Source organism: Nyctereutes procyonoides, unplaced genomic scaffold, assembly GCF_905146905.1.
Source record: "Nyctereutes procyonoides isolate TBG_1078 unplaced genomic scaffold, NYPRO_anot_genome, whole genome shotgun sequence".
NCBI lineage: Eukaryota > Metazoa > Chordata > Mammalia > Carnivora > Canidae > Nyctereutes > Nyctereutes procyonoides.
The window spans coordinates 10,857,271-10,879,868 of record NW_026575146.1 but is presented as its reverse complement, the minus strand read 5'-3'; the positions used below and the strand labels follow the sequence as shown (position 1 = coordinate 10,879,868).

The 22,598-nt window shown below is 34.4% G+C and overlaps 1 protein-coding gene across 10 annotated transcripts in view; it reads right to left on the bottom strand.

Moving 5' to 3' along the window:
- SCAF8 (SR-related CTD associated factor 8) overlaps positions 1-22,598 on the bottom strand; it is a 224,582-nt gene that overhangs the window by 145,284 nt on the left and 56,700 nt on the right. For all 10 annotated transcript variants that reach the window (XR_008662477.1, XR_008662479.1, XR_008662476.1 and 7 more), the window contains 9 exons: positions 17,403-17,534; positions 17,025-17,137; positions 15,377-15,570; positions 12,064-12,164; positions 9,449-9,562; positions 7,783-7,939; positions 6,234-6,367; positions 4,488-4,632; positions 1,843-1,911 (listed from right to left, as the gene is read on the bottom strand). Coding sequence is in view for 6 of the 10 variants with exons in the window: in XM_055309759.1 (XP_055165734.1) it covers positions 1,843-1,911; positions 4,488-4,632; positions 6,234-6,367; positions 7,783-7,939; positions 9,449-9,562; positions 12,064-12,164; positions 15,377-15,570; positions 17,025-17,137; positions 17,403-17,534 (1,159 nt within the window). In the remaining 4 variants the exon portion in view is untranslated. The remainder of the gene's footprint in view (positions 1-1,842; positions 1,912-4,487; positions 4,633-6,233; positions 6,368-7,782; positions 7,940-9,448; positions 9,563-12,063; positions 12,165-15,376; positions 15,571-17,024; positions 17,138-17,402; positions 17,535-22,598) is intronic.

Genomic DNA, 22,598 nt, shown 5'->3' with positions numbered 1-22,598 from the left:
GAAACCGATTATATAAGAAGAGGTAAAGTGGACTGCAAATAAAAAGTATAAACACTCCCATTTTGAAGAATTAATTTTAAAGAAAGAATAAACATTTCATTTTAAAGCATCCTAAGTGTATATGTAATTTATATGTTAAAAAAAAAAAGAACGAGAGGAATATAAAATCACAATTCAACCATCAGAATTTTTAGTTCAATTTATGTCACAATACAGTTACATCATTTACTTGGGAATTTTAAGAACTGTTTTATCCTCCCATTTAACTCCAGTTTACCTGGACATACAGTTAGCATACAACGGAGCTATAGAATAGGAAAAAAAACGACCTGCAATCACGCATGGGAATTATGAGAATTAAACAAGATAGTGTAAGCAACTGGCAGAGTACTGACACATGGCTGTTATTTCTCTTTCTCCATTCAAATGATCCCAAATTTTCTAAAATGAATAAACTATAAAGAAATAATTAGGAGGTAAGCTCTAGGATGAATCTCTCTGAATGCTGAATTCAGAAATGGCTTCTAATTTTCTAATTTTTAGGAAGAATAAAGAATTCTTCCTAATTAACCAACAACAAAGATGAATCCTAATCCTGTCTAAACACTAAAATAGAGAAGAGTTCATAAATAAAAGGAAAATGGACTATCAATAGGTAAATTCTGTCACATTTAATGTCTTTATGATAAAGTCCATTGAACCAATATTGGGACAGAAACCTACGAAGTTCTCCAAGAACTGATGTAGTCATCTCAAAAGGACAGAGAAGCAACTATGAAAGGTCTTACTGTCTAAAGATAAAACAAACTGAACTTCAAAAAGAAAAGTGAATGCAACTCCTCTAAAGTAAAACTCTATTATTCCATAAACACTAAAAATGGAGACAGAGATGAAGAGGAAAGGGAAAGAAAGAAGGAGAAATAAGAAAAAGCTTCTTCTCACTCAGTCACCAGATATCACTGGAAATACCCGTAGAACTAAACTCATTATGCTGAAAAACGGCACTTAAGAGACAAGAATTAAGCATCTACCATGGTTCTCCTATAAAAATGAACCTCAACTAACTACTACTAGCTGGTAAGAGGAAGGTTTTTTTAAAAGAAAAATTCTAAGTAAGAAATGTGGAAAAATTATAAAATTCAAAGGTAGACAGTATTTAAAGCAATAATGATCAATGGATGAAATCATCAGATGAAAATTCGAAGGGAAACTTTTTTAATGGCCAGGTTCAATTACCTGAATGTCTGATCCATCTTACCACCACTGAAAATAAGAGAAGAAATTCCATGGTCCTGATGTGATGTATCAAGTCTGTAGCACCCAACCAGTTAAATACTGTTACTAAAAATGCTGAAGCACATTCTAAGCAAACCTTTGATGCTAAAAAACTTCCTGCATACAAAAATCAGAAGACAGAGGAACAAATTTGATACCACAAAGAAGCAAAAGCCAAATCCATTGTTTGGAATCTTGCATACAGAAAGGAACGGTTTCTTTGACATAAAGGATTAAGAAATAAAGGGCAGTCTCAGCAGGTCTGCTCTTTATTAAGACATTTAATACACAAACAAACCAACCTCACAGATGACCCAGAGACTCTTCTTTGAATTTTGACTAAAACTAATTGTAAATAACATTTTGAGACAACAGAACAAATATGAATATAGAATGACTGTCATATAATTATGTTAATTTTTTAGAAATCACTTAACAAAATAAGTATTTGCCTAAAACTTAAAAAATTAAAAATAAAAAAATTAAAAATTCATAAGAATGAGAATCAACAGGTTAATAAAAAAAAAAGGAAAAAGAAAAAGAAAACTCTCAAAGTAGAAAACTCACATGTTGGTACTACTGGTGGAATAGTAGGTGGTGGTACAACAGGTGGTGGAACTGGAGGTGGCATGAAACCTACGGGGGGGGGGGGGGGGAGACCAAAAGTAAAATAGCATAAGAGTTAAATTCAAAGATTTCAATAGCTATAAATGAAACTCTACATTCTTAAAAGTCTTCCATTACTACGGCCTCATATTTGTGAATACATTTTCTATTAAAAAAAAATCACTTTTAGGGGCGCCTGGGTGGTTCAGTTGGTTGGGTGGCTGACTTGTTTCTGGCTGGGTGGTTCAGCTGGTTGGGTGGCTGGCTGTTTCTGACTTCTTATAATAAGTCTCATGATCTTATTAGGGTGGTGGGATCAAGCCTTGGGTCTGGCTCCAGACTCAGCAGGGAGTCTGCTTAAGATTCTCTCTTCCTCTGTACCTCCCTGACTCACTGGCACACTTCTCCCTCTCTCTAAATAAACAAACATTTTTAAAAATCACTTTTACAAACACTACCTTGTATTTGATCCTTAGCTTAGTAAGCTAAGTGAAGCAAAGAAATCCTTATCATGATCACATTCTATTTATTTGCTCATTTGTCTAAGTCCTGCAGCACTCTCTATGATGCTCTAAAATCAAAGATTAATACAAGCTAGGCAACCTGTTTCATGTTAGCACAATGACTGCATGGGGAGTTAAATATTGTATTTCAAACTGTTGATAACACTATACGCAATAATGTCATCTGCAAAATGTGCTATTGTATTTCTTTGATATATATGCTGTTTATATCTACTAGATTAAAATATTTTCATTAACCTTGGATGTTAGTTACTACATTATGTTTTGAACAGTAAAATAAACCTTTCATTTAATACTGACTGTTTAATATTTTTGAATATCAAATGATCAAAATATAAACCTGTTTCCTTACATTTTTAAGATATAAAGCTACCATTCAATTCAATTAGAAAAACAGTGGCTAAAGGGGCACCTGGGTGGCTCAGTCAGTTAAGCACATGACTTTTGGTTTTGGCTCAGGTCATGTTCTCATGGGTTATGAGACTGAGCCTCACATCGGACTCCATACTAGGCAGAGTCTGCTTGAAGATTCTCTCCTTCTGCCTTTTTCCCAACCCCAAATAAAATCTTAAAAACAAAAACCAAAAAAAACCCCCAAAAACAAATAGCTAAAAATAAAGATATGTGATTTCCTGATTTCCAACAAATGAATGCTAGACAATGACTTTACAAATTCTATGTGGTATGTTTTTAAAATAATCCTTTAAAATAATCTTCTGAAAGGCTGCTGGGTGGCACGGTTGGTTAAGCAACAGACCCTTGGTTTTGGCTCAGGTCATGATCTCAGGGTTGTGCGATTAAGCCCTACATCCAATCCAACTCAGTGCTCCATACGGAGAGTCCTGAGACTCTCTCTTCCTCTTCTCCTTCTTCCTTTGCCTCTGCCCCTCTCTAAAATAAATAAATCTAAAAAAAAAAATACCTTCTGGGAAAAATAATTTTAACTCAGATTCCAAATACAGAAAATATTCAACAAGAATAATTTTCTAATCTTTAACAAAGAAAAAATCAATTTCAAATTATGCAAGGAGTTCATGAAGTTCAAAGAAAGATAAAAATAGCTTTGAAAAACATGTATATCATTTGATCCCTTGTGCCTCTTCCTCATTCTTCTACTCCAAGGTCTAATATTAAAAGCTCTATCTCTAAGCTATATAAGCTATTATTTATATTTGTGTTAAGTAATCTACAGTTTCTAAATTAGAAATGCTGACTCCAGGAACTTTTATCAAAAATTTGTAAGGTAAAAAAAAATATTACAAATTCAATTTGCATTTTAAATTATAATTTATAATTTCTAAAATCAAAATGAAAACCATGATTTTTTAGGAGAAACAATCTATATAACTTAATGCATACTTCTGATGAATGGGTGGTAACTACAGATAATTCTGATATGAAAAATTCAACATAAATTTTAAATTATTTTGGAAGTATTTCAATGCTTTAAAAGAATTCCATTTTTTTTTCTCTGTGCTGATCCTTCAACCATCTGCATCAACTGGGAACTTGTTAGAAATATACTTGTCTTACCCCATCTCAGTCTTAGTAAAACAAAAGGAGGCCAGGCCCAGCACGCTTTGCTTTAACATGCCCTCCAAGTGATCCCTACACATGCCAAGGTTTGAGAATTAATGCTCTACAGCATTTTAACCTGGAAAAATAACCATTTAAATGATATTGTAAGGCACCTGGCTGGCTAAGTAGGTAGAGTATGTGACCTGATCTTGCAGTCATGAGTTCAAGCCCCACGCTGGGTACAGGACTTACTTAAGGAAAGTAAATTAAAAAAAAAAAAAAATGCTTTTTAAATGAATGAATGAATGACTGATATTCTAAGTAGAGTATACATAGTAATATGAAAATTACTGGGGCACCTGGGTGGCTCAGTTAGTTAAGTGTCTGCCTTCAGCTCAGGTCATGATCTTGGGGGTCCTGGGATAGAGCCCCACCTCATCAGGCTCCCTGCTCAGTAGGGAGTCGGCCTCTCCCTCTCCCTCTGCAGCTCCCCACCCCTCGTGCTCTATCTCGAATAAATAAATAAATAAAATCTTAAAAAAAAAAAAAAAGATGATTCCTTACCAGGCGGTGGTTGTGAAGGGTTAAAACTTGCTCTCAGAAAAGGAGGTGGAGGGATTGGACTGAATCCAGGAGGAGGAACTGGCATGGAGACAGGAAATGCTGGTGGGACTAAACTAACTGCAGGCACAGCTGGCGCTACTGGAATCTTTTGTGGATAAAAAATAAAAAGTCCATAAATCACTTTATCCATCAGCAATGATTAAATCTTGAACAACTAAAGGTAAATAATTTCTATTTCTTTCTAAGGAAGACAGCAAATACCACTATACTGTTTTGTTATTTTCCTTCTTACATACTTGTAATTACTCTAACTTGGGTTTAGTAAAAGCAAGGAAGTACTATTCAACAGATAGTATACATGGAGACTAAAATCTATCTTAGATTTAAGTGATACAAACTAATGGGCACCTACTTGAATAGTTATTATCATGATCAATTTTAAACTACCACCTCCCACTAAGTTTATAATACCCAGCTATGGTATGTAAACTAATCACTGTGAAGCATGTCAGTAACAGTTTCAAAATGACTTCAGTTTCTCCTAAGTTTATTTTCTACTCTAAACATCGATATTTTTTACCATCCTAGGAATAATTCCCAAGTATTCACTTGTATTATGGGTGTATCTCTTTCCTAAATTTCACATATTATCAATAATCTATTAAACACCTCAATTTCATTGTCTGAAAGACGCTCCAAACTTCATATGTGCCAAAAAGAACTCCCAAATGTCTTTCCCATTCTCAAATAAGGATAGCTTCATCTTTCCAATTTCTCACACCAAAAATCTTGGCTCTTCGCTTTCTCACAACTCAAGTCTCACCCTGCCACAATATCTCACTGGACACACAATCAGAGTACCCCTCATTATCTAACCACTTCCTCTTCTCTCCACTGCCATCAGTCTAGTCTGAGCCACCATTAGCTCTCATCTGGACTGCTGCAACTATCTCTTCACTAGTTTCCCTGAATTAATGCCCAGTAGTCTATTCTTAAAATAGTAGCCGTGCAATCCTTTAAAACCTGATCTTTTAAAACCATTAAAGCCAGATCAAATCATGCCTTTCTTCAAAATCATCCGTGTCCCATCTCAGAGTGAAAATCAAAGTCCTTCTAAAACTCTCCCTTCTACTAAGCTGCCTCTCATTCCCTTCACTTCTAGCCCACTTGTTATTCTCGGAACACATCAAATACTTGCCTGGCCTAGGACTTTCGCACTGGCTGCACCCTCTGCCTAGAGCATTCTTCCCCAGGTAGCCACATGGTTAATTCCCTCAGCAACTTTTAAGTTGTTGCTCAAATGTCATATTCTACTGTCTGCTCTGACCATTTTATTTACAATCATAAGCACTCATCCAAGCACTCCTGAAAACCCTCATACTCCCTTTTCTTTCCATAGTATCTTACGAACTTACTTATTTTGCACTTCCTGTCTCCCCTATTGAAAACAAAAGATGCAAAAGTTTGTGTGGTTTTCTTTCCACTGATGTATCCTTATCCCAGGTGCCTAGAACAGTGAATGTCATAGAAGCAGACCATCGATAAATATTTGTGTAATACATAAAAACATTTAAATATAAATGACACCATTTCTTAAAAAATAGTTTTTTCTCCAAAATTATTGGACTAAACTTGTATTTATTCTATTTTCAATTATTTTTCCTCCAAGCTTTATGAAGTAAATACATGAGTGAAAACAGAAATGTAAGACAACATGTTAACAATAACAAAACATCCACTACTAACCTGTAACATGGCAACAGGTGGAGGAAAAACCTCTGCCTGGGTTGTGACCACTGTCTCCTTTTCAACTGGAGTTGGGCTCTGAGTTGTCTGGACTGTCTCTTTAACAGGTTCCGAGCTTTTCACAGTTTCCCACTCTAAACAAAATATTTGAAATTGATTTCCTCTGGATGGCTGCAAAAGTTTTATTTCTATGTATATGTTTACTTCATCTCTACATCCTTCATCTATTCATCTACCTTGGCACATCTTTAAGATGTGTCCACAACTACAGATGCCAAGCTAGGCTTTGCCCAGTTAAGTCTGATAAGAAACCAAGGAGTCCAAAGAAGCATGAAGCGAGACAAAAATGAAAGATACTAAAATATTTAGAGGAAACAATTAGGAGGATAGAATAGATATACATCTCAAAAGCTATCTGATATAAGAAGATCCAATCTTATTCTATATTATGTCCCAAAGTACAAAGGGAGACCGACAAGGAAGGTTATTAACTCAACAAAGAAATATCTTTCTGAAAACACAGCTATGCAAAAATAAAAGAAGCTCTAAAGGTTCCTCCAATGGTTTTCCATCTCTCTCAGAGTGAAGATCAAAGTCATTATAATGACTAAACAAGACTTTATATGACTCTGTACATATCTCTGACTTTTATCTTCAACAACTCATTCCTCACTAACTTTGCTCAAACCACACTGGTCTCACAATTTTTGAATAGACTTGGCACATACTATTCCTCTGCATAGAATGCTCTTTCTCCAGATAGCTGCACTTCTCACTCCTTTAAATATTATTCTCTCCATTAGATTTTTTTCTTGTAAAACTGTAATAGCTCCACACCCATACTGCCAATCTCTCTCCCTTTTCCCTTTCTCTTCTTATAATTTATCAACCTAAGATCATTTGGTTATAAGCATTCTAGAATTGCGTGAATAGGAACTATAGCTCTCTAGATTCTATTCCTGCCATTCTCAACATGGATACTAATCAAAATAATCAAGGAAGTTCTTCAAAGAAACTTAAGTCCCTAGTTATTATTTAAATTCAAGTAACTGAACCTCCACATATACAACTTTTTCTAAAGGAGTAAAACTTGTTTTAAAAAACATACAAGGGGGTACCCCAGGCGGGTGGCTCAGCAGTTTAACACCACCTTCAGCCCAGGGCGTGATCCTGAAGACAGGGGATCAAGTCCCACGTCAGGCTCCCTGCATGGAGCCTGCTTCTCCCTCTGCCTGTGTCTTTGCCTCTCTCTCTCTCTCTGTCTCACGAATAAATAAAATCTAAATAAATAAATTAATTAATTAATTAAATAAATAAAAGGAAAAATGCTACATTAACAGACTTCTAAATACTATATATTGTGACACTTAGGAAATAAGACACATTAAGCATGTAATCTGGAAATAGCAGTGCTTCAGTTTTTTTCTCTTTCTGGGGGGTGGAATCCAGGAAATAAAATAAGTACAACTCACCTTATCATGCGCAACTCTTATCAATTACAATCTTTTAAGCATACTTTTTTAAACAAAACTACCCTTAGTGTTCTTACCAGTATTTACAGTTTCCTGGTCAATCATGCCTCCTTCTGCAAAACCTTCCAAATCATCCACTTTAACTTTTTCCCACGGTATATATGTAACTCCAAGATCCACATCCCAGAATTGTTTATATTCTGTTTTTACACCTTTGTTTAAAGCCCAAGCAATCTATCAGGAATGAAGAGGGAAAAAAAAGCTCAGCTATACTGTGAAAACAAGGAAAACGCTCAAAATTATATTGTAAACAATGTAAACACATAAAGAAAAGAAGCTGGACAAGCAACTGTATGCTAAAAATTATACGTAAACAATGTAAACATAAAGAAAAGTAGTTGGACAAGCAACTGAATGCTAGAAAAATAGTAGGGACGCCTGGGTGGCCCAGCAGTTGAGCACCTGCCTTTGGCTCAGGGCATGATCCTGGAGTCCCAGGATTGAGTCCCACACATTGGACTCCCTGCATGGAGCCTGCTGCTCCCTCTGCCTACGTCTTTGCCTCTCTCTCTCTCCGTGTCTCTTATGAATAAATAAAGTGTTAAAAAAAAAAAAAAAGAAAAAGAATAGCAGCCAAGAAGTTTTTCTATGTATTTTCTTCTTTTTGTTTTGTTTTTAAAATAAAGCCTGCATTAGACAGCAATGGCATTTATACCACAGGATTTATTTCCAGTTCTTACTAAAACAAACAAACAAAAAAAACCCAAGCACATTTCCAGAAACAATCCAAATCTACTTTTCACCATAAAAATGTGAGAGCAATAATTAGATAATAATAATTACATTAGCAATAATTAGAACAGTTATCATAATTTAAACAAATCCTTGGTAGTCCAGAAGACACTTTACACAGAGGAAGCTTTCTGCCATGAGATGACAAAGCACATACATATAAACCTTGAAAGTAATTTTTAAGTTTTTTTTTTTAAGATTTTATTTATTTATTCATGAGAGACAGAGAGAGAGAGAGAGAGAGACAGAGAGACAGAGAGACAGAGAGACAGAGACACAGGCCGAGGGAGGAGCAGGCTCCACGCAGGGAGCCCAACGTGAGACTCAGATCCTGGGTCTCCAGGATCATGCCCGGGGTGAAGGTGGCGCTAAACCGCTGAGCCACCAGGGCTGCCCAATTTTTAAGTTTTTAACTCAGTTACAGAAACTGATGGAATAAATTTCTTCAAGTAGCAGAAATAAAATGTAAATTTAGTCACATGGAGTAAAAATGAAAAAATACATAATAAACACTCAGTTTAAGAGGAAAACAAAATATACTTATTAATAAACCCTTCACAGTGGCCTTGCTTGTGTAATACAAGATGTTAAAAAGGAGAAAATAATAATTATATAATTAAGAGGTATGAATAGGAAGCATTGGGAGTTAGAAGTGAATGAAAGATAAAATTGCTGGGGTGTCTGGTTGGCTCAGTTGGTGAATCGTGTGACTTTTGATCTCAGGGTTATAGGTTTGAGTCCCACGTTGAGTGATTACTTAAAAATAAAAACTCCTCAAAAAAAAAAAAAAAAGAAAGAAAGAAAAAAGAAAGAAAGAAAACTCAACAATACTGAAATAATAAACTTTTCTAGAAGTTTTTCCATAACATTAAAAAAGATGATGAATGAATTATAGGAACATTTTAATAATCCAATAAAACAAGAGCATGGATTCCTCCCCTCCAATCTCACCTTAATGACCTTGGACCCAATTTTATATGATCCGGAACTAAGTTTCTGAAGAGCCCGAAAAGCATCTTGTCGATGAACCATGCAGACGTAAGCACAGCCCCTGGGAGGAATCATCTATTAAAAAAATTTTTTTCTTTAGAAAGGGTAAAAATAAGGTATTCATTCTGACATTTATGGTTTAATGAAACAGATCACTGACTACTAAGACAATAGTTTTTCCCTTCTCTTCCTTTGGCTGCTTGTTGGAATAATCCATGTACAAATAACTACTTAATTTTAAAAGAATTAAAAAAACCTAGTTGGATCTCACTCTAAGTCATAACATGAACAAAATCTTGAGTATCAGATGTCAATCAAAGTATTCCTAAAACAAAAAAAAAAGTAAAAAGACATGTAAATGATACCACCAGATAAAAAGAAAACAGTATTGTATGACCAACATATTTGAAAGCATACAATATTCAAAAATTGAAAGTATTTCAGTATTTCCAAGTGGCATACTGGAAAGATTTTTTTGTTTGGGAGAAGTATCTTATCCTTAATATAAGATCTACAATTTAAAACAAATGGTAAAACTTGTCAGTTGTATAAAACTTAATTTTGTCCAAGTGCTTCTGGACAAAAGTTTTAACACAAGAAAAAGAAAACAGACTTAGTGTTTTTTACTTTCACTGAGTTCACTTCGAGCTACTTTCTAAACTTAATACCAAACTTCTCAAAAAAGAAATCTATCTAAACCCCTTACAAACTTCCTTCCTCTTTTGCAAGATAGGCCTAACTCTATCAATGCACTGAAAATTTTTCTTCAAGCTCATTAATGACCTACTAAGTGCTAAATCGAACACTTTTTTTTACTCAGTCCTCAAACTCCCCCAAGACTAAGTGAAAAGTTTATAAATTTTCCATCAAATTTTCAAATCCTAGATTTTATCACTAGCCATTCAATACACTTCAATTCACAAAATTACTCAGTGCCTATAATTCATAAGTACGACGCTCCTAAATGTTAATACACAAGAGGGAAGAAGATAAGGCAAACTAATGCCCAAATGATTACGGAACAAGCAAGACTACAAATGTCACAAGTAATGACAATCCAAATGCTACTTGGATTCAGGATCCATTCTGAGCAATGATTCCTGACTTTGCATTAGAATCACCTTATAAATTGTGGCATTCTGATAAGAATCTAGGGGTATTGGGCATCCCTATTCTTTCAAATATCAACACATTTCTGACACGGCAGCTAGAAGAAAACTAAAAAAAAAATCCAGAGGTTAGGGGTGTGTAGGTGCCTCAGTCAGTTAAGCTTCTACCTTTGGCTGACATCAAGACCCTGGAGTCCCAGGAACAAACCCTGCATAGGGATCCCTGCTCAGCAGGAGTCTGCTTCTCTCTCCTTCTTTCCCTTCCCCCCTCCCCCTGCTCTCTCAAACAAATAAAATGTTAAAAAAAAAATTAGAGGTTATATGATTAAGGACTCCAGCAGACAGTTATGTTTTGATAGGTGAAATTTAAAAAGAAAAGAGAGTAATAAGAAAAGCCTAAAACATTCACAGTGTAGAAAAAGAAACAGGACTCTAAATTGAAACCCTCAACCAATCATCTATTTACTGTCTGTACAACTCAGGCAAATCACTTAGTCTCCTCACTGATAAAATAAACAATGGGAATTACTTAACCAGCTTCTTGTGAGGTTCCAATGAGATCATATATAGTTGAAAGTAGTATACGAAATGCTCAAACATTTCATATGAAGAGTGCTTTCATAAGGAAAAGCCAAGTTTAGTCATTTAAGGAATGTTAGGATCTAAGACTAGAAAGGAAAATCAGCCAATTTCCCGGTAAATAATGATAAAAGGTCTAACAGACATAGAAGTATAATAACAGTGAATAAAATCAGAGAGCTAACGAATTAGAAGGCTCCTCAAACAAATAAATTGCTATAAAACATTCCATTACTTAGTATTAGCCCCAAGGAAAAACGGCAGATCTTTGGGAAGAAGAAAATATCCAAAGAAAGAGACTAGGTGGAGCAAAAAGTACTGAAAAAAAATCAAGTTGAGGAGTGCCAGTTGTTTCACATTACTTGGGGTGCTGTGCCCACATAGGTTTTCCTGCCTCAGGTTTGCTTTGAGAGGGAGAGATGGGGAGATGAGGGAGGATGCTTGTAAAAGACTGGGATCCCAAGTCCAATTGGGTCTCCACTACCACCTAAGTGCTCCATGGAGGTGACTACAATTCTGTGGGACTCAGTTTCCTCATTTTCATTATAAAAAAAAAGGGAGGGGATGGAATTAAATTAGGTCACAGATAGGGTTCCTACTAACCCAAACATTTCATGACTTAAGGAACCAAGGGTCAACTACACCGCAACAAAAGCCTTAAGAACATTTTGTTAGAATTCCATTAAAAAAGAAAAATTAATTAGGGAGATAAATAGCAGCAGAAATAAACACAAATGATTAAAATCAAATAATCCTTATAAAGATGTGAGTTATTAAAGGCAGATACTGTGGGGGCTAATTAGGAACCAAAGTGATTCTTTTGTATAAGTGAAAATCCTCTATATATTATTGTTAACCTTAAACTCTTATATAAGAAGGGATACTTACATTAATGGATTCAATTTGTCCAAACTCTTCAAACAGATTGGTTAAATCTTGCTGAGTTGCCTTCTTATCCACCTGACCAACCCACAAAGTAGTACTACATACTGTTAAGACATAAAAGACAAATGACCTAAATCACACAGACACAGCTACTTCTTTCAAGCAGCTGAAGAAAAAGCACTATTAACAATAATAAAATTTAAGACAGATATTTAAAAAACTTAATGCCATTTTTATCTGTTATGCTTAAAATGAACTAAAATTCCAGGTACCCATCCACATCTATTATGTGTTTTCAAGCCTGGATGAACATTTTAATCATTCATGGATACCTGGGTCTTACTCTAAAAGATGAAGGGTTATGGGGTATGATAGACTGAGACTTGGGAGTTTTAAAATTCTGTAGGTAATTCTAATATGCAACAAGGTCACAAAAACACTTCACTGCAATCCTACCTTTCACCTTTAATCTTTCTGTGCTGGAATGATTAAGTCAATGTTTCTTCCTACCAACTGTTAAATCTAAAAACAGCACCTTATCCTTAAGGAAATAATTTGTACAGAGATACAAATGGGGAAAAGGCTGAATTAACTTGTTATGAAAAACTTAAAAGATATTTAAACTGTGGGAAGCACTTCTTTTTAAGAAACAGAGCTACACATAAGATCCTGCCTACTTTAAGCTGTACCATTCATGCTTCCATGAAAATTTCCTTTTCCTGAAAATACTTGTGAAAGATTTACAACAGCTGATATATTTGATCTAATATTTAGATTTACATTACTGTCATTTTTAAAGACAAAGTTTCCAGTCTTTAGATGGATGATCTTTTATCTATTATGGGGTAAACCTAAAGCAGGTTTTACTCTAGAGCTAATTTAGCCCAACACTAGCAACTATTACAAGAGCTCTACTAAACGAAGGTTTTCAACCAGGTCTCTATTCTACCTGGTTTGAACTCTAAGGTCTTCCAGACCTGTGCTAGCTTTTAGGAATCATTCAGCTAACAGCTAACAGATTCTCTGGTAATGTTCTGACCCTATTTGTTCTTTGCCTCACAGAATCTCACCCTACGTACACATAACTTAATATTCAACTGAAGTCTCAAGAAGCAATATATTCGTTTTACGCTCTTGCTGTAACAAAAATACCTCCAATGAATAGCTTCAAATACAAAAATGTATTCTCTTAAAGTTGTGAAGGTCTAAAATGGGTCAACAAAAGCCTACATTCTTTCTGGACACCCTAGGGGAGAATTTGTTTCCTTGACAAATTGTCTGCATTCCTTGACTCATGATCCCGACTTCCATCTTCAAAGCCAAGTGGAGTCTTTCTCCTTCCATCCACACATCACCTTTTCTCTCTGACCTTCTTGTTTTCCTCTTATAAGGACCCGTGGATTACACCGAGCCCTTCTAGATAACTCAAGTTAAATCTTTCCACCCCTGATCGATCATACCACGTGAGGTAACATAGATACAAGTTCCAATAATTTGGCTATGAACATCTTTGAAGGACTATTATTCAACCTATCACAAACCCTCAGCAAATTTCTAGACCTCTTTCACAGAATAGTTCCCATCGCTTCATTACTCTAATACATCACAGCTGCTTTAATCTTCCTGAAATACATCCCATGTTTCCTCTATTGTTTTTCAAGGTAGTCACTCTACAAATTTTTCCCACAGACTTTTTTTAAACCTAGAAAACAATAATGACTCTCCCCCATCCCATAAGGAGAGGACACTGATTCCTAGAATATTACTGCTTGTTGATGTTTCATATCCACTGAACTATTCATGAATACTCTTGTGTTCAAAGGACCAATGGTAGGGACATACTACTGTATGTGTTTAAAATGTGTTGCGGCCACATGAAATTGATACTGTTTTGGAGTAAGAAAGTTTTGAGGTAAAAAAATGAGAGATACACTTTTCACTCTATTTTCCTATGTGCTTTCTGAATTTTCTTTTTTACGCTTTTACTTGTGAACAAAAACCATAGCAATAAGAAATACATTCCATGGTCAGTAACTACATAAATGGTGGCAGCTATAATATGACAAGTAAAGTGAGGAACTAATGGAAAAGACTCCATAAAAGCTCTATGCTAAAACTGGTGATTCTGAATGTCCTAACAATAATCATGGGAGGGGATGCACAGCAGATAATTTATGGTCAGACCTTTGATGTTATTTATCAAATAGCACTAAAATGTTTGAATTTGGTCTTTGACCCTGAGGGGATAAACAGAAATTTTCAGAGTTAGGAATATCAACATTACTGAATTAACACTGGTTCTCATAATCAGGTAAGATTCTGGCAAGATAGCTACAGACTGCTGAAATTGCCAGAACTTAGTAATAAGTTGGATGTTGCCTTTAAATATAAGACTGGATTTCCAGGATGACTCAGCAGTATAAGTTATATACCAATTATTTATCTATCTCCATGGCAGAAAGAATTTATTTGGAGACCTTCAGAAATCAGACAACCTGATTGGTGTTCAGCTCTTGGCAAAGAATGAAAATTACTCCATTTTATGTACTTTACCCATCTGCAGCCTGTTCATTTTAAAAATCCTAACGCAGTAGGAATCCTTCAGGAAGAATCTGGCACTAATTATAACTCACATTTCTACCAAGTGAACTCTCCTCAAACTCTCACCACTACCAAATTTGTTCTAATTATACATTACATATTAACATATAAAGGAGGGAAAGTTTGTACAATGGGAATCTCTCCCTTGGTGCTGATCCAGTAAGTTTATAATTAGCTTTAAAATTTACAGGTTTTTTTTTTTAAAGATTCTATTTTTTTATTCATGAGATAACAGAGAGAGAGGCAGAGGGAGAAGCAGGCTCCATGCAGGGAGCCAGATGTGGTACTCGATCCCAGGTCTCCAGGATCAGGCATTGGGCTGAAGGTGGCGCTAAACCGCTGAGCCACCAGGGCTGCACTACATGCTTCTTTTAATAATTACTCCCCAGACCTGGTGGTCAGACTTGATTGGTTATAACACTATGACTAGAAATCACAGTGTTAAGAAGACATTAGGCCTAGCCCACTTTATAAATTATTGGTCAAGTTCTGTATTTTCTAATTTGCATTAAAAAGAAACAACTCTCAGCGATCTTAGTGTTTTAATAAAACATGCTCTTCCCTTTCCTTTTCTCTCACTTTACAAAAATCAAGGATAAAATTACTCACCAAATTACTTTCCAATTTCTTAATCTAAAAATATAGTTGACTTTAGCAATTAATGATTTTCTTACTATTTGTTGAAACCAAAGCTCTGTAAAAATATGTCACTTACCACTTAATGTTTTAGATCTAATTGGAGGTAATCCCTTCTTCTGTCGTTCTTTCTCCCTTTCTCTTGCTCTCCTTTCACTTGAGTATGAACGTGATGATTTCCTCTTTCTTTCTCTTGAGCGTGAGCGTGATCGCTTTCTGTGTTTACGCTTTCGAGAACCAGATCGTGACCGAGACCTTCGTTTTCTTGGTGATCTACAAAAAAATCTTATTTTACTTCTAACAACAATATTATTCTTCTGTTCAAATTTCTCACTTCTAGGTGAGGGAACACACACACACACACACACACACACACACACACACACAAAAGGTTGTCTTATATTTAGCTACCTCTTAAAAAATGTTTAAGTAGAATGAAGTATCAAACATGCATTTTGACAAATCTCTGTACTGCTCAGGCCCACAATGATTCTTACTAAGACCAAGGAGAATGAGATTCTATCCAGTAAAGGCCTTGCTTGCTTTCTTTAGTGTCTTGCAACTCATTTTCCAACAATAGTCAAGAATAGGAATGAAAGACTAAGGAAAATAAAAAGATCCTTAGATGATAAAGATACTGTAATCTTAAAATTTGGAAATAGAGAATGTTTCCAACAGAGCCATTAAGCTACTGAAGAATTCTCCTAAGTTTTCAACTTCTAAAATTTCAAGGTGCTTTTAAAATTTTCAAAGTGCCTAATCTTTAAATATAAGATAATACTGAAACATTGCTTTTTTTTTTTCTGTCAACCATATGCTACTGCACTGCTTCAAAATGCTTAATAAGGTGTTAAGACAAAGAAGCTGCTAAGATTTCAGCTCTAATACTGTAATTGCTTTATTAGCAAGATTACTCATTGACATGAGATGGGTTTAGAGAGCTGAACTCACAGGCTCTTGTTTACAAGAGGTAAATACAAAGAACTTCTTGAAACAAGTAATGACTGAAAGGTCATCAAAGATACTGCCCCTCTTCTAGCATACAATGCTCTGATTTTTAGGGGTATTCATGTGCAGAAAATAGGGTATATTAATATTAAAGACTAAGGACTTAAAGTTTTAATACAATTTATAGCAAAAACAATGTATATAAAGTACATTAGAATTACCAGGTTAAGGAAACTTCAACTCAAATTTGAATAAGTATATAATGAGATTCAGCCATGCTGAAAAGCCCACAAAGAAAACCAGAGAATACACTTTATAATAATTTGATACTATGCTTAATGTCTGTAACAATTCTTATAATTTTATTTTTATGATCATTTTTGGTATTATTATAAGATGAAAACAAAGTAAGAAATTAATGGAATTTCTTTTTTTATTAATGGAATTTCTAACACTTTCTCTATAGCTTGATTTAGCAGTTTTCAGAGGCAATAATATCCTGAGTGTAATCATATTAACTAAAATCATGTATAATCCCAAATTCATGGGATTATACGATATGACTGCAATTAATGTGTATTATTCAAATAAATGGCCACAGATATATCCAATTCAAAAGAGAACAAGGCATTTTTCTATTTTTGAGATTCTGAATTTCTTCTCTCCGGAGAATGTAAGATGTCATTCTAAGAAAAACATTTCCTTTCATCCTGATACAAAGAAACAGAACCAACTTTTAAAAGTTCACACACAGCTACTCTTAAATATTATTGTAGAACCTTGAACGAGATCGTGAATGTGTTCTTGATCTTGAGCGAACAGCCACTTTCTTTGCTTCCTGTTCAAAGATCTCCTCTTCTACTCCATCTTGTCCTTCATCTATATCCATATCCTTGAAAGCCAAAAGTACAGCAAACAAAATGCCTGATTGAGATTCAGTATATACCGGCAATTCTGCCTTACAAAATATTCACTATAGTAGCATTAATGCCTAACAGTAAAATGGTTATTAGTATAGAGCTTAAGCGTGAAGAAAAAATATACAAGAAATTACCATTACTTCACATAAAAATAACATATTTTACATAAAATAAAATGATTATATATTTTTCTTTAATTTTAGAAATTTATGACCCAGAAAAACATTTACTTTTTACCTGTTGTTGAATATCTATAGAATCATCCAAATTTGCTTCAGGTTCAAGGAAATGCTGTTGACTGCTCCCTTGTGAGGGTGATGCGGAATGCTCTGATCCAAATGTTCCCTCTTGACTATCCTGAGGGGTTGCCTGTTGAGAATGTATACAAACACACAAACATTATTAAGAAACCATGCATATTATTACAACAGAATTTAAACATGTAAACATCACAAAGTTTTAAAAAGAAGTCAAACACATATAGAAATCCCACGTTAAATTGTTTATGTAATCACCTAAAATACTTTTGTACAAATCCAAGTTTTATACTTAAGAGCATGGAATATCTACATAAAAGGGAGAGAAGACTATCTTAGAACGGTAAGATCAAGAAGGTCTTCAAATTTCTAATTTGGAAAATATAAACACTGTACCTTTACAAATAAAGGACTGCGTCATAAATGATATATAATGGCACTCAGTTAAATGAATCTAGAATTTAATGGCAAGTAGCATTTTTTATCAAATGCTATAAATTAAATGCTATAATATTTTCAATATAAAAATGTTTTATATTAAAGAACTAAGTCATACATTACATGTATAGAGGCAAAACAAAGCTCAAATACCACTATCAAATTAAATGATCTAGCAAAACAATTCTCAATTTGGGCTTCCTCAACCTCCACCTCTAGGCATCTGCAAATATTAGGAAGTTACTCTGGGGTATGTAATACTTTTCAAAAACTGATAAAAGTTAGGTAATGAAGACTAACTGAAGCATTGTTTGAAATTTGAATCTCCCCTCCTCTTTTTTTGCTGGGATCAGATTTACAGTAACTTGATATAGTGACACTACTTACGTGATACTTATTAATATGAACCTTATTTAACTGCAAATATTATGATAAATAAAAATAAGAAAATTAATTATGAAAAAGTCTCCCTATACAAACTTTCCTAAAACATCTTTGTATATGTTAAAGATTAATAAAAATAGTTCCTGGTAGTATAAAAGCTGGGAGCTACTGTAATAATTAACAGAGAAGAGTAACTCAAAAATACTATTTCTGCTACAAATTTTGTGATTGTGGAAAAATTACTGAATTGTGAAATTTGGTCTCCCTATCTATAAAAGGGATACCAGCATCATGACTACAGGTAACAATTATAAAGATCAAAGTTGCTATGAGACTAGATCTTAACTATTCCCACCACAAAAAAATGATAGTTTTATGACATGATCAAAGTGTTAGATTACTGCAATACATAAATGTATCAAATCATGATTTTGTACACTTTAAACTTACTATATTAATTATACTTCAGCAACATTTTAAAAAAAATCCTTACTCTAATGACATCTAATCTGAAAGAAAAGGCATAAAAATTAAGAGCCAAAAGGGCATTTAAAGAACTGTTCCAAGTCTCTTACTTTATGAAGGAACAGGTTCTCTAAGAACGAGTAACATTTTCAAGGTTTAGAAATGAATTAGAGCTATAGTAGAAAAGACCTCTTTGAGACACCTACTACATACCACGGTACTGGCCAAAACATCAGTGAGCAAGCATGTTCTTCCCAAACAAATCAAACACATTTTAAGCATAGTCCTTTGTGGCTTATGTCTTTAAAACAGACTAACAATAGCATTCTTAACACAGAAAGGGAATTTTCAGCTCCATCCTGAATCTATTTGGTCCTAATTCAGTATGCATATATGCTTCACATAATATTTTTCCTACTTTTCCATTTATCTTAAGCTTCGTATTCCTTTCACCCTTGTTTTTGAACCTTATTTTTCTATTTAATGGTTAACTCTTGGTATAACCACCAGGATCCACTGTAATTTTAGTTTTTGAGTCTTTTGTTGGAGTTTTACCCATCTGAAAAGACTGTAATTTCACGACCTTTATTCTTTCTTAGAGGTCTTATGAAGAAGTAAGAGAAAATGTACTTTAAAATTTCAACTAAGGGGTGCAGGGGTGGTGCAGTTGGTTACGCATCTGACTCATGCATTTCTGCGCAGGTCATAATCTCAGGGTTGTGAGATGAGCCCCATGTTGGGCTCCATGCAAGCAGAGTCTGCTTAGGACTTTCTCTTCCTCTCCCTCTGCTCCTCCCTGCAACCCTGTGCAATCAGGCACATACACTCTCTCTCAAATAAATATTTAAAAACTGAAAATATTTAAAAACTGAAAATAAAAATTCAACTAAAACTTATCCTATTATCTTGCAATTAGCGATAGGTCCACTGGACCCTTCCCTGTATCTAAGATATGTTACAGGATCTTAGAGATCTTACTATCCTATATGTTGAAACATTTTGCTATTTCATCATCCTAAGAATTATTCTGTTATTATCAATTATTCCCAATTATTTCAAGAAAGACTAAAATAATACAAAAAAGAAAAAGCAATATAATTGTCAAGAAGGGTGATTGAATAGTGAAATAGAATCATCATCATCCAGTTTTACTGCATTACAAAAAATACTGTGTATTTCAAGATTAAAATGAGATTGGAGACACTATCTTTGTAGTATACTTTCAAGCTTTCCCTGATATGTAGTTGAATATTTAGATTTCTCCATTTCTGTACATAATGGCAAAGAGAAGAAAGCTGACAGAAGAACATATTTCATAATTATTAGACAAAATAGAACATGAATACAAAGAGCAGCATTTAGACTCTAATGATGATGGTGAAATTTATATCTCAATGAAATATCAGACTATGAGTTTTCAGATGACCATACCCTAAATGTATTTTTCAAACTCCCAAACTGATGGCAGAAAAATGTGTCTTTAAGGACAAAAACAGGGTCTTTCCATCCACTCAGACACTTAATAGGAAGGACTTTATCTTGCAGTATTTTGTAACAAGAACCTGGACTATTCTATTTTGCTAGAAGAACATGTGTCATTTGAATTTCATTGACACAAAAAGGTTTGCTACATTTCAATTATGTATATTAAAATAGTTCATAAAGTTTTTTTCCCCTACTCCTTTTAGTCTCACTTGTATAAACAATCTGTGAGATGAATTCAAATACATTTTTTTTTTATTTCAAACACATTTTAAAAGGATCCATTGGACCCAGGTGGCAAATGACTATTTTTCTGATACACTGGTATACATCCTTAGTACATGTCCTGGTATACACCTCTAATTTCTTCAATGATGTCCTCATGTCAACCATCAATACTGAAAAAATAAAAGACAAAGATAACAGTAGCTAGCAGAAACTTCTTTCAAAGTTGGATTAACACTCATTAAGTGTCACATTTTTATCAGTTATAGATCCATGTTCCTCCCTTTTTTCTGTATAAGTGACAAGAAACACTTTGTCAAAAGCTTTATTAAAATCCACACATGCTATGCTATAATCTTACAAGTTCAGTACCATGAAACGCAATTTATATGAGCCTAGACATCAAATCACTTAAAGCAACTCAAGGGCTCTTAACACCCACCCATCTTAGGTTTTATCATGCTCAATTCTACTCTTTCCATTATATTCTCCGACATAAAGAAAAACGAATCAAAGTAAGTTACATATGACAGATCGTGAGAAATGCTCCTCAGAAGTGCTCTGTTTACAGAGGTTTTCTATTGTTAGGGATACTAGATATCAACTGACATGCAGGTTAGGGCTGCAATGAGTAGGGTGGCACCAGCAATCAGATTCCTTTCTCTAAGACACTGTTAAGGACTTTTAGGCAGCCATAATGAGTTCACTGATAAACAAAAATGCTTCATTTTTCTGCATATCTCACCTGTCTTATACAAACTAAGGCAACTGGGTTGGAAGAGCCAATTATACAACTTATTAAACTTAATGGTTACTCTGCTGATACACAGTTTCCAATTTGAAATTTGTCATAGGTTTTGAACACTATCTACTTGAGGTATTAGAAAAGTTTTCATCATTCTCTTTCTTCAACACTCAGGTTTGAACAAAAGCTTTTAAGAACATCTAATTCTTTCAAAAGGATCTAATTACTGTATCCTTTAAAATTTTGGAGATAATGTATTAACTAAGCCCAGAGCTCTATTTTTCTTTGGTTGGTGAGATTCTTAAGACAGAATAAACCTGGAAAGCAGGGAAGAAATCAGAGAGGGAGGCAAAACATGAGAAACTCTTTTAACTATGGGAAAGAAAGGTTGCTGGAGGGATAGTGGGTGGGGGAATGGGGTAACTAGATGATGGGACATTAAGGAGGGTGCATGCATTCTGTGCTAAGCACTGGGTGTTATATGCAACTGAGGAATTACTGAACTCTATACCTGAAACTAATGATGCACTAGTGTGGCTAATTGAATTTAAATAAAAAGAAAAGAAAAAAGAATAATCTTCTCTCAAGTTTCTAGGAATTTTCACTTCAATAAGTTGGTGCTAATTTTAAGAGTACTACACTGTGACTTTACTGCTCCTGCTAAACCTTCTGAAAGGAAACTGGAACAAGGACAATCAAAACTGCTACCTTTACAGCTGGACAAATCTTGTTTGCATAGACTCTTCCATCATGACTACCCCTTGCCTCTATAACAACTCTCGAATTTTTTATAACATCACTGACAACCGGTTTCTTTTCACTGATTTACAACTTGTGTTTTTCTTTAAACAACATCCAAATATTCTACATCATGTTCTTTCTTTAAAGCTCCTGAATTCTCAGGCAGATATACCTGCAAAACATAAAATACTACACCTACTCTAACCACTTCTACCAGAATGTTTCTTTATAAGAAGATATAGAATCCCATTCTCCTAATTCCAGGTATAAGTTCCAACCTAGCAAATACCATTAATGTCCACTTTATGATTACTATTTGATTTAAAAGGAAAAGTTCAGATCCCAGCAGTATCTAAGGTTTTCTATTCCTTAAATCTAAAGTAACTCTTCTCTCTTATTTCCACTATCGTTCACTTGTACCTCTATAATTGAAACTAGAATTCTGCCCTGTGTCCATACAAATATACGTGCTCTATTAGAGAAAAAGTTACTTGAGGGCCAGATGCTTTTTTGTTCATCTCTGTATATATCTTTTGTCTAACAATACATTGCTCATACTTAAAAAAAAATATTTGTAGCATTATTTTAGTGCCAAAAAATTTTGGATATTAGGAATAAGTATGATTGTGGGGCATTTGAAAACACTGATATTCTAAACAGTTTACACCTATAAGTATTTCTCATGTGAAGTAAAAA